At 55.5% G+C, this 13,315-nt stretch overlaps 1 protein-coding gene across 3 annotated transcripts; it reads right to left on the reverse strand.

Annotated features, from left to right (window-relative positions):
* Nucleotides 1–2,555: 2,555 nt before the first annotated feature.
* Nucleotides 2,556–12,338, reverse strand: B4GALT7 (beta-1,4-galactosyltransferase 7). Of its 3 annotated transcripts, none has more exons than XM_074313389.1 (6): nt 12,180–12,338; nt 8,080–8,442; nt 5,200–5,425; nt 4,091–4,174; nt 3,751–3,839; nt 2,556–3,265 (listed from the first exon to the last, which is right to left on the reverse strand). In XM_074313389.1, exons 1-6 carry the CDS (start codon nt 12,227–12,229, stop codon nt 3,232–3,234), a joined length of 846 nt encoding a protein of 281 aa, XP_074169490.1. In that variant the 5' UTR covers nt 12,230–12,338; the 3' UTR covers nt 2,556–3,231. The 3 variants fall into 3 exon arrangements, with proteins under 3 accessions (XP_074169490.1, XP_019566605.2, XP_019566606.2); XM_019711046.2 differs by having other exon boundaries at nt 3,751–3,855; XM_019711047.2 differs by having other exon boundaries at nt 3,751–3,855; nt 12,062–12,194.
* Between the last annotated feature and the right edge of the window lie 977 nt (nt 12,339–13,315).

The raw sequence follows: 13,315 nt of genomic DNA on the forward strand, positions 1-13,315 counted from the left end.
TTCAGTTGGAGATTTTTTTCTTTTAAGGATGGGCATGATGACTTCTAAACCCTTTACATGTTGAAGCTAAAACTGGAAGTTGCTTTTCCTTTGTTTTTGTTTTTTTAAAAAAATGCTCTCAAGGCATGAGGGCTGAGATGGCCAAACGGCTGTGTAGATCCATTTGTCCTTTTGGGAAAGTGTGTAGGGAAGTAGATCCTCTGAGAAGGAAGGCCCAGGGGTGTGCCACTGACCCTGGCTGCTGCACATCCCAGGGGCCCAGCAGACCCTGCCCCTTCCCCGGCCTTCACTGCCTCATTCTGGCTTCATCTCGTTTGGCCTGGGCTCTCTCCCTTCCCCTGACTCTCCCCCACAGTCCGCCTGGATCCTCCCCTCATGGATCTTTCTGTAACACAGACCTAACTGTATGTCTCTCCCTGCTCGAAAACCCTGCACCCAGAGAATAAAGTCCAGGTCGCTCAGTGTGGCGTTCACAGAGCCTCGTGGTCACTCTAAGCTTCCTTGTGCTGCCCGTCCCCCGCACCCCTGCAGCACGCTGGGGGCCGCAGACGCCCTGAGCATAACGTGCTCTGGTCTCTGTGCCTGCACGTGCTGATTTCTCTGGAACCTTCCCATCCTGATGACAGCAAACTGCCTGCCAGCAAGACCCCACCTCCTCAGGGAAACCCTCCCAAAGCACCTGGTACATTCCTCAGGCAGTGCCATGCTCTTGGTCCCACTGATGCCCCAAGGGACCTCTCCAGCAGCCAAATCCCCATCTTACTCCAGGAAGAGGCATGGGGCAGACATTTGTGTCTCATCGCAAGGTGGGAGAGACCTCAGACCACGTTGGTGGGCCCTCCCCATCGCCAGCTAGGGAGAGGAGGGGAAGGTATGAAGGAACATGTGTGCACAGGCGTGTGATACCGGCCAGGGGTGAAGCACTCTGGCTCTGAAGCTCCCCCGGTATCAGCTCTCTGACCTTGGGCAAGCTCCTTATCTCTGTGCTTCACTGTCTTCAGCTATAAGACAGGTTAAAAAATCGGAGCAGCTCTGAGGTAGACAGGCCTAAGTGAAGAATGCTCAGTAGTGCTGGTTCAGCCGGGTTCCAGTGCATCCATGCCCTGGCCAGCGGGGCAGGGATGTTCCACTCGGATGAGTAGGCAACCAGGGCGCTGAGGGAGCAGCCAAGCCACCTGCTTCTTCCCCTTGCCAACCACGGCCCAGCCCTCTCCCACGCTCCTGCAGTGGCCCAGTGGAGGCCCGGGCTGGGGAGTGAGGGAGGCTGCATCAGGCCCAGCCTGGGGTGCCTACAGGCGCCTCAGTGATGGAGGTGGTGGCAGTGGCCACGGGGGAGTGTGGGGCTTGGGGTTGGAGTTGTGTCCCATCCCAAGCGGAGTCAGCTGATCCTGCTTTTCCTCTGTTGTTCCACTCCCCAGTGCAGGTGGAGAGGAAGCAGCTCCCTATGTTTTTAGGTCTTGCTACGAGACAGGGGAGTACAGAGCTGGTGGCTTCAATGTCCAGTCAGGGTTGTCCAGCAGACTGGCACCCAGAAAGTATGGCATTCCCCTCTCCTGAGCCTCAAGTTGAGAAAGTCCCATCCACCACCCTTGTCTGTTTGCCCCTCACTGTGGTGAGTGAAGCTGAATCACTGGGCAAAATCAATTTAGGATCGCAAGGACCCTCTGTTATACATCCGCACAGTTACATGGAGCCTGAGCCTTCACTTCACTCATCTTTGCTTAAATCTCTTGGCTTATGCTTAGGTTGCGCAGTGCACAACCCCCACACTGCACACAGCAGCCCTGAGAACACCCTCAGAGGAAGAGTCTTTTTGGAGCAGAGCTATTGAATCCACCCTTCTGAACTCCGGGACCTCAATCACTTCCTCCAGCATTTCAGGTGTCCTATTTATTGTTAAACAAACCAGTCTTAACTGGTCCTTAGTCTCCTGACTTCTGCCCCAAATCTTTGGCAGTTGAACGCCTTGAAGAAGTGCTCTACCTTACAGGCCCCTGGCCTCTCACTCTCATTGGCCCTGGGCTTCCCTCCAAGCTCACATCCCAATCCCACAGTCTCCTGGGCTCCCCTCCTTTGCCTCCCCTTGGCATTGGGGGATCACAGGCAACCTCCCCTCAGAGAAGAATCTGCCTACTTCTCATCTTCCTCCCGCCTCGGAAACATGGTCCTCCCTCCTTCCCTTAGGCCAGAACCGAGTCATGGCCGAAGCATCCTGCCTGCCCTAAGTCCAGTCCTGTGGATCTGTGTCTGTCCATCCCAGTGAGGAAGGAGGAAGCCCCTCCCAGAGTCGGAGCCCACCAGAGCCTGGCAGTGGTCAGACTGCCCAGAGGGCCATGAAGGCTGGGCGGCGGCAGGAGGTGCAGGAGCCTGGGCCTTTGGCTGCTCCCCCACCTGAGCTTCCCAGGCCCTTGTCATCCCCAGCTCTGCCCCAACTCCCTGGCAGCTTATAACTAAGAGCTGCCATCTTGTGCCCCATCCCCTTCCCCTCAGCCACAGGTGGCAGACCGGTGGTCAACATATTTTGTTTGGACTGCCACACTTTTTTAAAGTTTCAATTAGCTGCTATCATTTAATAATTAAGTAATTTCACTTAAGAATCCAGGAGTCTAGTTTCTTTTGAAAAACGAGAAGACCCGGCAACATCAGGCCCACATACGTGCCAGTGACAACCAGCCAGAGCTGCTCAGCTGTTCCCTCGCTGTGGGGCTTGCACTCTGGTTTCTGCAGTGAAAACCTCCCAGTCACCCTGGCATCCAGGTCAGCAGCCTGGCCTCCGAGCTGCATCTCTGCATGAGGCACTTGGCGGAAGGGATGAAAGCCCGCAGGTCTCGGTACGCAAAGGACGGCAGAGCAGGGCAAACAGGAGGGTGGACAGGCCCAGTCGGGAGCCACATCCCAGCCTTTCTCTGTCACTGTTTATCGCTAGCAGCATCCCAGGTACCCTGTGTCCTGTCCTCACTCAAGCCTGCCTCCGGGGGCCAGGCTGCTACAAACGTGCAGCTTGCCGTCTGCTGCTTCAGGCCATTCCACATCCTATAGGAGCTGGGCGCGGGCCTGAGGCTTTGTCCAGGGCCTGAGTAGGTACAGGCTTCCTTACTGTCCAGCCAACTCAGCCAAATGTGCACCAGGGGGTGGCAGCCTTGTCACAGTCCAACATGATGTTGAGAACAGTGCAGGGGGCCCCTCCCACAGACAGGGCTGTGCGGGAATCCACATGGTACTTCACGGTGCTCAGGCCTCCTTCCCGGTCCACCTTGAATTGTTCCTGGGAAGGAAAGGGGGAGAGAGCATATGCTCAGGGCTTTGTGGGTGCCAGCTGCCCACTGATGCACCATGATCTTGTCATCAGAGTTCCTGTGTGACCCCACTGAAGAGAGGAGGGAAGCTCAGTTTTGTGAAGGTTCTCGTCCATGGCTGCACCCCCCCGTACCCCCCTAAGCAGGAGAGCAGGGATTTTTCAGTTGACTAGTATGGCTCCTAGAGAAGAGGCTGTTTGAGGGATGGGGACTCCTGGGTCTAAGGTCTGTCTAGGATTCTGGCACCTTCAGCTGAGCCCCCCTCACCCAGCCTGCGTGAGGGTCAGCCAACCCAGTGCCCAGGTACCCATGGCAGCCACAAAGCAGGCAGAGTGCCCAAGCAGAATGCCATCAACTGAGCTGGGCCAAGCAGGGGAGGATGGGACCATTTAGACCCAAGAACTTGGAGAAATGCTTGGGCCTATCTGTCCCACATCAGGGGACCAGCCAGTACCTGTTTTTGCGCTGCGATGCGCTTCTGGTCCCTCTTCCGCCAGGCTGGGTCATGCAAGTGGTGAAATGTCTTGTATCCAGTTGTGATTCCTGAGGGGCGGAATAGCTAAGGAGGCCAAAGCAAGTTGGGTCAGGCCACCCCTCCTGGAGTCCTGGCCCTCACTAGTCAGTCCCGCCACAGGCCACAGGCGGCCGCCTACATTCCCATTCTGCAGAAAAGGTCTGCTGGTTGGGGGCAGGGCTAGGATCAGGGTGCCAAGTCCCAGGAACTTCATCTGAGAGCAGAGAAGGGAACCTCGGGGAGGCCCTGATGGTCAAGGAGGTGGGGCGTGGGGGGTTACCTGGAGGCCAGCTCCTCTGATGCGCCGGTAGAACTCATCGTCCTCACGGCCCCAGCCCCAGAAGCGGTTGGACATCCCGTTGCACTAACAGAGACAGGCAGCATCACTTGCCCCATCCTCCCAGGGCGTTCTCTGGCCTCCTGCCACTCGGAGTACCCAGCCCAAGCTGGGCTGGGCCCCCTTTCCTGGCAGCTTGGGACAGACACACCCAGATGCTTACAGTTCCCACAACCTCTGCAGTACTGGGGGGATAGTCAGTGCACCCCCGTCCGTTTGCTTGGTCTTATGGGGCCTTGAACTTGTGTGAGATGATTAGTTTCACAAAAACATCTGATCAGTAGGAAGGGACCTCTCTGGAGAGATGGTGGTGGGCAGAAATGCCAGCTCCTGCTGGATTTCTGCCTTCCTATTTCTCCTGAGGTGGCTCTGCCCTGGTCTCTTCCTCCGTGTGGGAGAGGGACAGTTGGGCTCTACGGCAGACACTGATTTTTGCCATCAGACTCAGGGCTTCATTTACTAAAGCTGCCTTCAGCCGACCAGGTGGAAGCCACTTGGTTCTTGCCACTCTGCCCCCAGCCACAGACAGACTCAGGGATGGGCCCAGGACCAAGTTAGGCCAGTCATGGGCCAGTGTGGTGCAGCCCGGGGACTCCCGCTGGCTGCTGGGGAAGGAGCTCCCCCTTCCACTGGACTTGGGCCTAGACAGATGCAGACTGCAGCCATGGCAACCACCTTTCACCCCGAATGTCTGGAAAGAAATCCAGCCTAGAGAAGGCAGAAATGAGAAACGGAAAGAGAAACGGTGCCTTTCTGACACTGTCCGAGAGGCTGGGCAAGGCACACCGGAAGCCAGACCCTCCTCTCGCCCCACCCAGACATTTCCATTTTGAGACCCACTGTTCCCCACTTTTCTGAAATCAATTGTATCTGAGTTTCTGTTACTATGGCTGAATGCTCCCTAACTGACCTGCTCATTCCCGCTCCTCTCTCCTATCTCTGGATGTTCCTGGGTTCCCCTGCTGGGCCCCAGAACTGCTATGCCTCCTGCCAGTGCCCCCAACCCAGGCGGGCACTCCCTGGCATGGCAGAGCAGGCTGGCTGGGCCTCACCAGCTGGTAGTGCTGCTTGGAAAGCAGCAGGATGCCACCGACGTAGGTCTTGTAGTGGTAGAGCGGGTGGAGCTCGGGCGAGGCCACGTGGAAGGGCCCTGCCTCGGGAAAGCCATAGTCCAGCTCCTCGTTGAGAGGGAGCAGGTCCACGTCGTGCATGGCGATGTAGTCCGTGCTGTTGCCACTCTCCAGGAAGCCCACGTTGATGAGTGCTGCCCGGTTGAACCTGCGAAGGGTGGCCGAAGCTGGGCAGGGGAGGGCAGCGAGCTGGCTCTCCCCCAAACTCTGCATGAGAGCCTGTCCCCCACAGCACCCACCCCAGTGCCCACGCTGCCCTCCAGGCTGACACTAGTCACTATGAAGCTTCCCAGATGCACGTCTGCCCCTCCACTCATTGCACAAATGTTTACTGAGCACCTACTATGTCCCAGAAACTGTTCAGAGCACAGGAGATGCAGCAGTGAGAAACCAAAGCCCTGCCCTCAAGGAGCTGATACTCTAATAAGAGGAGACAAAAATAAACAAATAAGTGAATACGTAACAAGGCAGATAATGCTAAGTGCTGTGGAGAAAAGTAAAGCAGGGTGAGGACCACGCACGCTGGGGCAGAGGCAGCTGTTCTTTTAGACAGGTGGCCAGGGAGGGCCAGAAACGTGAAGGCCTGAGGGAATGAGCCATAGGAAATTGGGAGCGGGGCTCCACGCCTGCCAAGGTCTGAGGCAGGACAGACACCAACGTAGCAAGGCAGAGTGAGAGAGGGGTGTGTAGAGGTGAGGTAAGAAGGTGATGGGCTCATGACAGGCTTGGGCTTTGGCCCTGGATAAGATGGGGAGCCACCAGAGGGCTCAGGGCAGAGGCACAACGTGCTGTGACTTAGGGCGCAAAAGGATCACTCTAGTTGGGGTGAGAAGAGACTGGAAGGCCGAGATGGAAGCAGGAAGATGAAGTAAGAGGCTATTACAATAATTTAGGCAAGGGATGATGGTGATTTAGCTCAGGGAGGTGGCAGTGGAGACGGTGAGAAGTGGGCAGATTCTAGATGGATTCTGCTGATGGACTGGACGTGTTATGTGAGGGAGGAAGAGGAGTGGAGGACGACTCCAAGGTTTTTTGACCTGAGCAACTGGCAGCATGGAATTGCCGTTTCCTGAAATGGGGAAGGCGGCAGGGAAGCAGGTTTGGGGTGGGTGGGAAATCAGGAACTTTGATCATGTTACGCTCGAGATGCCTCTGATACCAGCAAATGGAGGGCTGGCTGCTCCGGCGGCTGGACATGTGGTCTGGGCTGGGAACACAGCCTTGGGAATCACCAGGGTAGAGACAGGGCTTAATGCCCTGGGCCTGGACAAGATCCCCCAGCAAGTGAGTGTAGCCAGCAAGGGGACACCAGCACTGAGCCCCAAGGAGCACCGAGACTGAGCGATCAAGGAGATGAGGCAGAGGCAGAACCCATAGAGGAGGTGAGGAGGGCGACCAGTGAAGGAGGAGGGGACCTAGAGAGTGTCGCCCCAGAAGTCAGATGGAGGTGTGTGAGGAAGGAAAAAGTAATCCACTTGGCAAATGCTGACAAGAGGTCCACAGGATGAAGGCTGGTTAACGAGGTGGGCTCATGGGTGATGTCAGTGAGAGCTGTTTTTGTGGCACAATAAGGGTAAATATCTGAGTGGAAGAGGTTTAAGAGAGCGAGGGGGAGAAGGGGAAGTTTTTCTATAAAGGAGAGCAGAGAAATGAGATGATAGCTGTGGGCAATGTATGATCAAGCCGGGGTCTTTTCCTTTTTAGATGGGAGCTACTTCATTGTGTTGTAAGCTGATGCAAATGCTCCAGGAGGGAAGAAAAAATCCCTCATGCAGGAGAGAAACGGGCCCACAGCTGCAGTGATGTGGGGGGTGGGGGGAGAAGGGATCTGGTGGCCGTGGAAGAGCTGAGACAAGGCATCCAAAGCAGTCCTGCACAGAAGCTGGTACGTGGTCCAGGGGGTGGGGACCTGGGCAAGTTCTCTTCCAATTGGTTCTGTTTTCTCAAATAGGAAGCAAAGTCATCAGCTGGGGGGACGGTGGGGGAGGAGACGGGAACAATAGCAGATGGAGGAATTGGAGGCTTCAGGCAGGGCTGAGGGGCTGCCTGGGCCAAGGCGCATTGTCTCCAGCCACATCCAGCTGCCCAGGAGCAGGGGTGGAGCGAGCAGTCAGGTTTCATCAAGTGGAAGTTGTGCCAAGCAGAAAGGGCAGGGGAGTTGAGGTGTACGCACGGGAGTGATTTTAATGATGGACCATGGAATCCAAGGTAGATCAGGAGGTGAGCATCACAGACGACCGACCAGGCCGGTGGGGTCCAAGAACTGTTGGAGTCTGTCTCCAGCAGGAGTGTGTTGGAGGGAAAGGTGGGGGTGGAGTGTGAGATGCTTCCATGGTGATCGTGGGGGGGGAGCAGTTTTTGGAAAGGGTAAGGATTTCAGAATAACGCCGGACTGTGAACAACTTTAAAGCCATGGCCTTGCCCCTCCCTTTCCCTGGTCCCCACAGCCAATCCCCCCCGCGAGCCCTGTCTGCGCTGCCTCCATGCCTTCTACCATGCAGGCCAAGCCGCCAGCACCCTGAGCTCTCCCTGCTCCTCCTTGTCATGGGATAAGCTATTCTACATACAGCAGCTACGGGGCTCTTTTTAATATGGAAATCAGATTAGGGCCCTTCCCAGCCCCAAGCTCTTCCCAAAGATGCCTGCCACCACCTACTACCCTCCTGCCACTGCCCCATGTGACCCTTCACAGGCCTGAGGCCCACCAGGCAGTGGACTGCTGCCAGGAAAGGGAGCAGGCCCTGAAAGGCCTGGGCAAGGTGAGGGCCCCGGAGAGGGAGAGCTGGGTCAGGTGGGCCCTACCTGAAATGATCCACCTGGTTGAGCACATAGATGTGGTGCGGGATCTTCTTCCTGCTCAGGAAGCGGTGCATGTGGGGCACAAAGACCAGGAGCTCCTCGAAGCGTTCGCGGAAGGGCACCAGCACCGCCAGGCGGTGGGGGCCCCACGACGGGTCTTCTTCCCAGTGATCAGGAGGTGGCTCTGGGGGGCAGGCCCGGGGTGGGCCTGGGGTCTCCTGCCCTTGCCCCCTAGCTGCCCGGGCCATGTCACCAGAGCAGCTGAGCTGCAGCCAGAGCAGGGAGAGGAAGCCCAGTAAGAGACAGGCAACGAAGAGATGGAAGACGGAGCATTTCCGGCGGAGGCTGCCAGGGAGCAACCTGGACCTGGGACAAGAGCAGGAACGGGTCAGAAGGACGGGCTGAGCCTGAGCCCTTCGGCTTCACCACAACTAGGACACACATGATGGGTCCGCCCCGAGCATCGGCAAGGAGTGCAGAAGCAACTTTAATGGTTTTGCTCATGCTGCTACTGTGCATCAGCGGCCTGCTTGCCGTCCTCGGCCCAGCCCAACCCCCTCGGGAAGCCTCTGCTCACTCCCAGGTCACAGAGCTGCCCCGGCTCCATGATGCTCCCTTATTTTCTACGAGTGAGTCCTGGTCAGACCATGAGGGCAGTGACGAGGCTCCTTGTCTCTTGCACTTACCTTTCCCCAGGACAGTGGCTCCTGTCCTGAGCTGATGGTAGGAGCCCACCTTAGAGATCCCACCCACTGCCTTCCACATCTGCTCCCCTGCAGGTTCACTGCCAACTGAAACGCTGGCTTTGTCCTGCTTCTCACACTAGAAATCTCCCCAAGACCAGGGGCCGGTGCTGGTGTCAGTCCCCAATGTTTACTCTGGGAAGATCAAATCTGTCCCCAAACCAATGCAAGACCCAAACTGACAGTGGCAGGCCACTGAACAAGTCTCAAAGCTTTAGTCCAACAGGCAGCCCATGTGACGAGAGATGAAAGACGGACGAGGGGAAGAAAGATGAGGGCTAGGGCCAACACCCAGGCTCATTTCAGAAACAGGAAGAGAGCTGGATCTCGCAGACCCTGGCATAGTGCTGGGCGAGACTGCCCTGTGGGTTCGAAAGAACAAAGAAACAGGTGGAATTTACCTGATTCCTTTGCCCCTTTCTCTGGAAGTTCCTGAGGATAATGGAGGAGGAACTGAGGAATCCAAAAAAGGGAAGCCCCCCCACCCCGAATAATCTGCCAAGCAATCTGCTTTATAACCTCTAAGAGTCACCAGTGAGCTCCCAGGCTTATAGATTCTACCTCCTAAGTACCCCTTCACCTTTCCTTACTCATTGTCTCTCTTTTATCTCAGGTCTCATCTGTTCCTTGCCTGGTTCAGACGCCTTTGATCTCATGTATGATCCTCTTCTGTTTATAAGATAACAGCCAAATTCCTTGGCCTGATAGTCAAACCCCTCTGTGACCTGGCCCCATCTCCAGCTGCCCCCTACCACTCATGTGCTTCTTTTTTTTTTTTTTTTTTTAGTTGCAGGGGGCGCTGCCCACCATCCCTTGCGGTAGTCAAGGAATTGAACTGGCAGCCTTGTGGTTGAGAGCCCACTGGCCCATGTGGGAATCGAACCGGCAGCCTTCGGAGTTAGGAGCATGGAGCTCTAACCGCCTGAGCCACTGGGCCGGCCCTCATGTGTTTCTCACTCACTATGTTCCTTCCTGCTCCAGCCCCCACACAGCCTGTTGCTTCTGCCTGAAATGCCCTTCCTATTTTATCTGCCTGAAAGCCTTCAGGGCCAAACTCCAATGTCAAGGCAAACATTGTCCCTTTCCCTCAGCTCCAATGTCATGGCCAGCATTGCCCACCCACGTGCACACGCCCCCTTTTGTGTTTCTGTGGCATCTGATACTTCCCTCTTTGGAGCACTCAGAGTGCCTGTGTCCCTGCTTGTCTTCCCCACAGGTAATGAGACTCCCATCTGTGGCCGCACACAAGTCACACAGCAGAGGACGTGCTAAGTGAGTTACAGGAAGGGTTCAAGCAGTCAGGGCATGCTTTAAGTCACACACTAGAGCCACACCAACTCCTGACTCTAGCGGTACAACTGCCAACCTGGAAGCCAGCAGCCCTGAAGCCAGGCCCAAGTCCCACACACAGCAGAGGGGAGGCTGCATAGGTCACCGTCACAGGGAGCTTCTGACTTACCCCCCATTGTCTTGTGGTGGGGGTTTCCGCTGGGGAGGAGCAGAGCCCAATCCTGACAGTGGCCTGGGAAGGCTGGACCCTCTACAGATTCTCCCTCTGGGCTCTTTCTGGGGGCGGGGTGGAGACCGGGGAGATGGACATGGGGAACTATCCCACCTTCGGGGAAGAAGCAGTGACCATTATCCAGGGGTATGGCATGAATTGGACATTCCATGCACTTTCACATGCTGTCCCCTCGGTCTAATTTTCCCTTCCTACCAGGAGCATGTCCCGTGAGCACTCATATCCTGCGCTCTAAGGGCCCAAACGGCTGAGCAACTGAATTTAGAGTTGAGTCCTAATTCCTCAAGACAGTGGCCACTGAGAACAGTTCCTGCTGGTGCCACCTAGTGGCAAACTCCAGGTCTGCAGTCCCAGTTGCTCCCAGGCCCAGGCCACCCAGCTCTGAGGGGCAGACCAGATGAGGTTGTCTCCTTCATCAATCTGTGCCCAATGCTAGGAAAGGGGAGATTCGAACCCAGACAGGCTGGCCCCAGAGCCAGCACTCTTAATTGCTGCATTAGCCTGCATCTGTTGCACTGATCTTTGTACCCCTGTGTCGACAGCAAGAATTGACATCAGCAACTGTTTCTGGGAACACAGTTATGATCCAAAGGTTTATGGAAAGGGACCAGGAAATGGAAATTTTCCTCCATCACTTTTCCTTTCTTTTCTCAATGGCTCTGGTTACAGCACCTCCAAACTGCAAAGCTGACTGGAAGCTACCGCCTCTGTGCCAGGCACAGCATCAAGGGTTGTACGTATATTATCTCCTTTAATCCTCATATGGCCTTGCAGAGTAGTTATGACTCCTGCTTCAGGGATGGAAAAGCTGAAGTCAGAAAGATTAAGTGACCCGTTTCTGGTCACATGGCTATTAAAGAGGATTCTTGCCCAGGGTTGATTCCACAGTTCAGGTTTCCTTTCTATCATGTTCCTTTCTTCTTACTTTAACACCAACTCTGAAAAAAACCCCAAAGGTGAAGAGTTGTGCCCATCATATTCCAGACTGTTTTGGCACCTGGCAAACTTAAGAGGCATAAAGGGAATGAGGTGTGATTCACTGGGTAGAGACCTACTATGTGTTCTAGGTGAGAAGAGTTTTGGGGGCACATCTCAAGACTGAAGTGTCCTCCCAAATGCTGGCAACCAAATAGTTCCCTCACCCCAATTCTACTTTAGTGGGAAGCATCATTAGCTAAGGTCTAGGCCAAGCCCACACCTAACACATGGATCAGGCCCCATTTAAGTACAGCTGCACCGGAAATGAACTAGTGTTATGTGTGAGGAGCGCCTAGTAAGTGCCAGGCAGTGGCCAGCCAGGCAGAGTAGACAGAGCTTCTGTCTGGTGTGTTCTTCTGGGCAGCCAGCAAGGAAGAGCAAGCATGAGGAAGGGAGGGGAGGGTCTGAGGCTACATGGGATGGGGAGGCAGAGACCTGAGAAACGGAATAAAGACCCTTAGAGACCACGGACAGACAGAAAGGGAGATCCACTGAGAGAGGTCACGGAGTCCGAGACCCATACAAAGAGACGCCGGTGGAGAAACACAGAGAGACCCATAATGAGGGACAGCGACTTGCGAAGAGAAGGACAGAAACTCACAAAGGGAAGTCAGAGGAGAAATACAGACCCGCGGGTGACGGAGACCTGCGGACTGACGAAGACTGGTAGAGACAGAGACCCACTGAGAGCGAGATAGACGCCGATATACGGAGAGAGCCAGTGACCCACAGAACCACAGACCCTCAGACCGCAGAGACGGAGACGCGACGACCTCGGGCTCCCAGATTCCGCGGGGCGGCCCGGAAAAAGAGAGGCATCCGGGAGGACCGGGACCGTGCCGGCCGCCGCCGCCGCTCACCTGCCGTCCTCCCAGGGTAGCTGCGACGTTTTCCTCCGGGAGGGGAACATCGTGGGGGGAGGCGGCGGCGCATGGGGCTTGAGCTCCCAGCCGGGCGGGCCCGGCCTCCCCGGCCTACGCGGCGCCTCCGCCTCCCGCTCCGCCCAGGCCCGTCAGCCCCGCCCCTCGGTCCTCCGGGTCCGCTGCTCCGGCCGCGCCATCTTCTCCCCGGAGCTGCGGCATCAAAGGTTCCGCATGCCGAGGAACTCGTGAGCGCCCCTACCGCCTGACTGCCAACTGCCCTGCCCGTTTAACATCCCGAGAAACTGAGACCCTAAAGGGGCTCAAGTCACTGGGCTGGGACTGAACTTACACTCCAGACTTCCAAACCAGCGCCCTGGGATAATTTGTATCTTCCTTCTCTTCTAGAGGGAAGACGGGCAACGTCTGGGATACCCTGTTGTCAACCCAAGTGCATTCTTCCTCTGCAACAAGCTTGGAGGAGGGCAAAGCCAAGCTCAGGGCTCAGTCTTGGGTTCTACCCCAAGGAATAGGTTGGAGTCAGGCACTAAAGATAGACTGCATTCAAAACCTGACTGCCAATTCAGCTGTTTAGGGGCAAGGCACAATCTCTTTTCATGTTCCCTCACCTGAGCGTGTTTCCTGATCTACATGGTTGCTATGAGGACTAAAGGAGAAAATGCACTAGGTACAGCAACAGGCACAATAATCAACGCTACATAAATGATAACTATCATCCAGGAGAAGGGTACTTTGGTGGAGTTGAGGTTAGAACTGAAGGGAATACTGTAAAGAGATTACGTTCCAGTATCTGCCATCTCGGTGGGAACTGAACCCTCACAGGCCAAGTTTCCCACCTGGGAAAAGACAGTGGCAGTTATTAATCTCCTCCGCTCTTCCAGGCAAATTTTAAATTTCCCAGTAAGTAGCTAAGATCTATTGAGTTCTTACTATGTGCAGTCACATGTTCTAAATTCTTTACTATTATCTCATTCAGTCCTTGAGTATTGTGCTTATTATGCCCACTTTAAAGATGAGGGAACTGAGGCACACAGACAATTCGGTATGCAAGACCAGGTAGTTTGGTTGCACAATCGACGGTCTCAACTACTCTCCTTCTAAGAGGACTTCACTGT

This window comes from Rhinolophus sinicus, linkage group LG10, assembly GCF_036562045.2.
Source record: "Rhinolophus sinicus isolate RSC01 linkage group LG10, ASM3656204v1, whole genome shotgun sequence".
NCBI classification, from domain to species: Eukaryota; Metazoa; Chordata; class Mammalia; order Chiroptera; family Rhinolophidae; genus Rhinolophus; species Rhinolophus sinicus.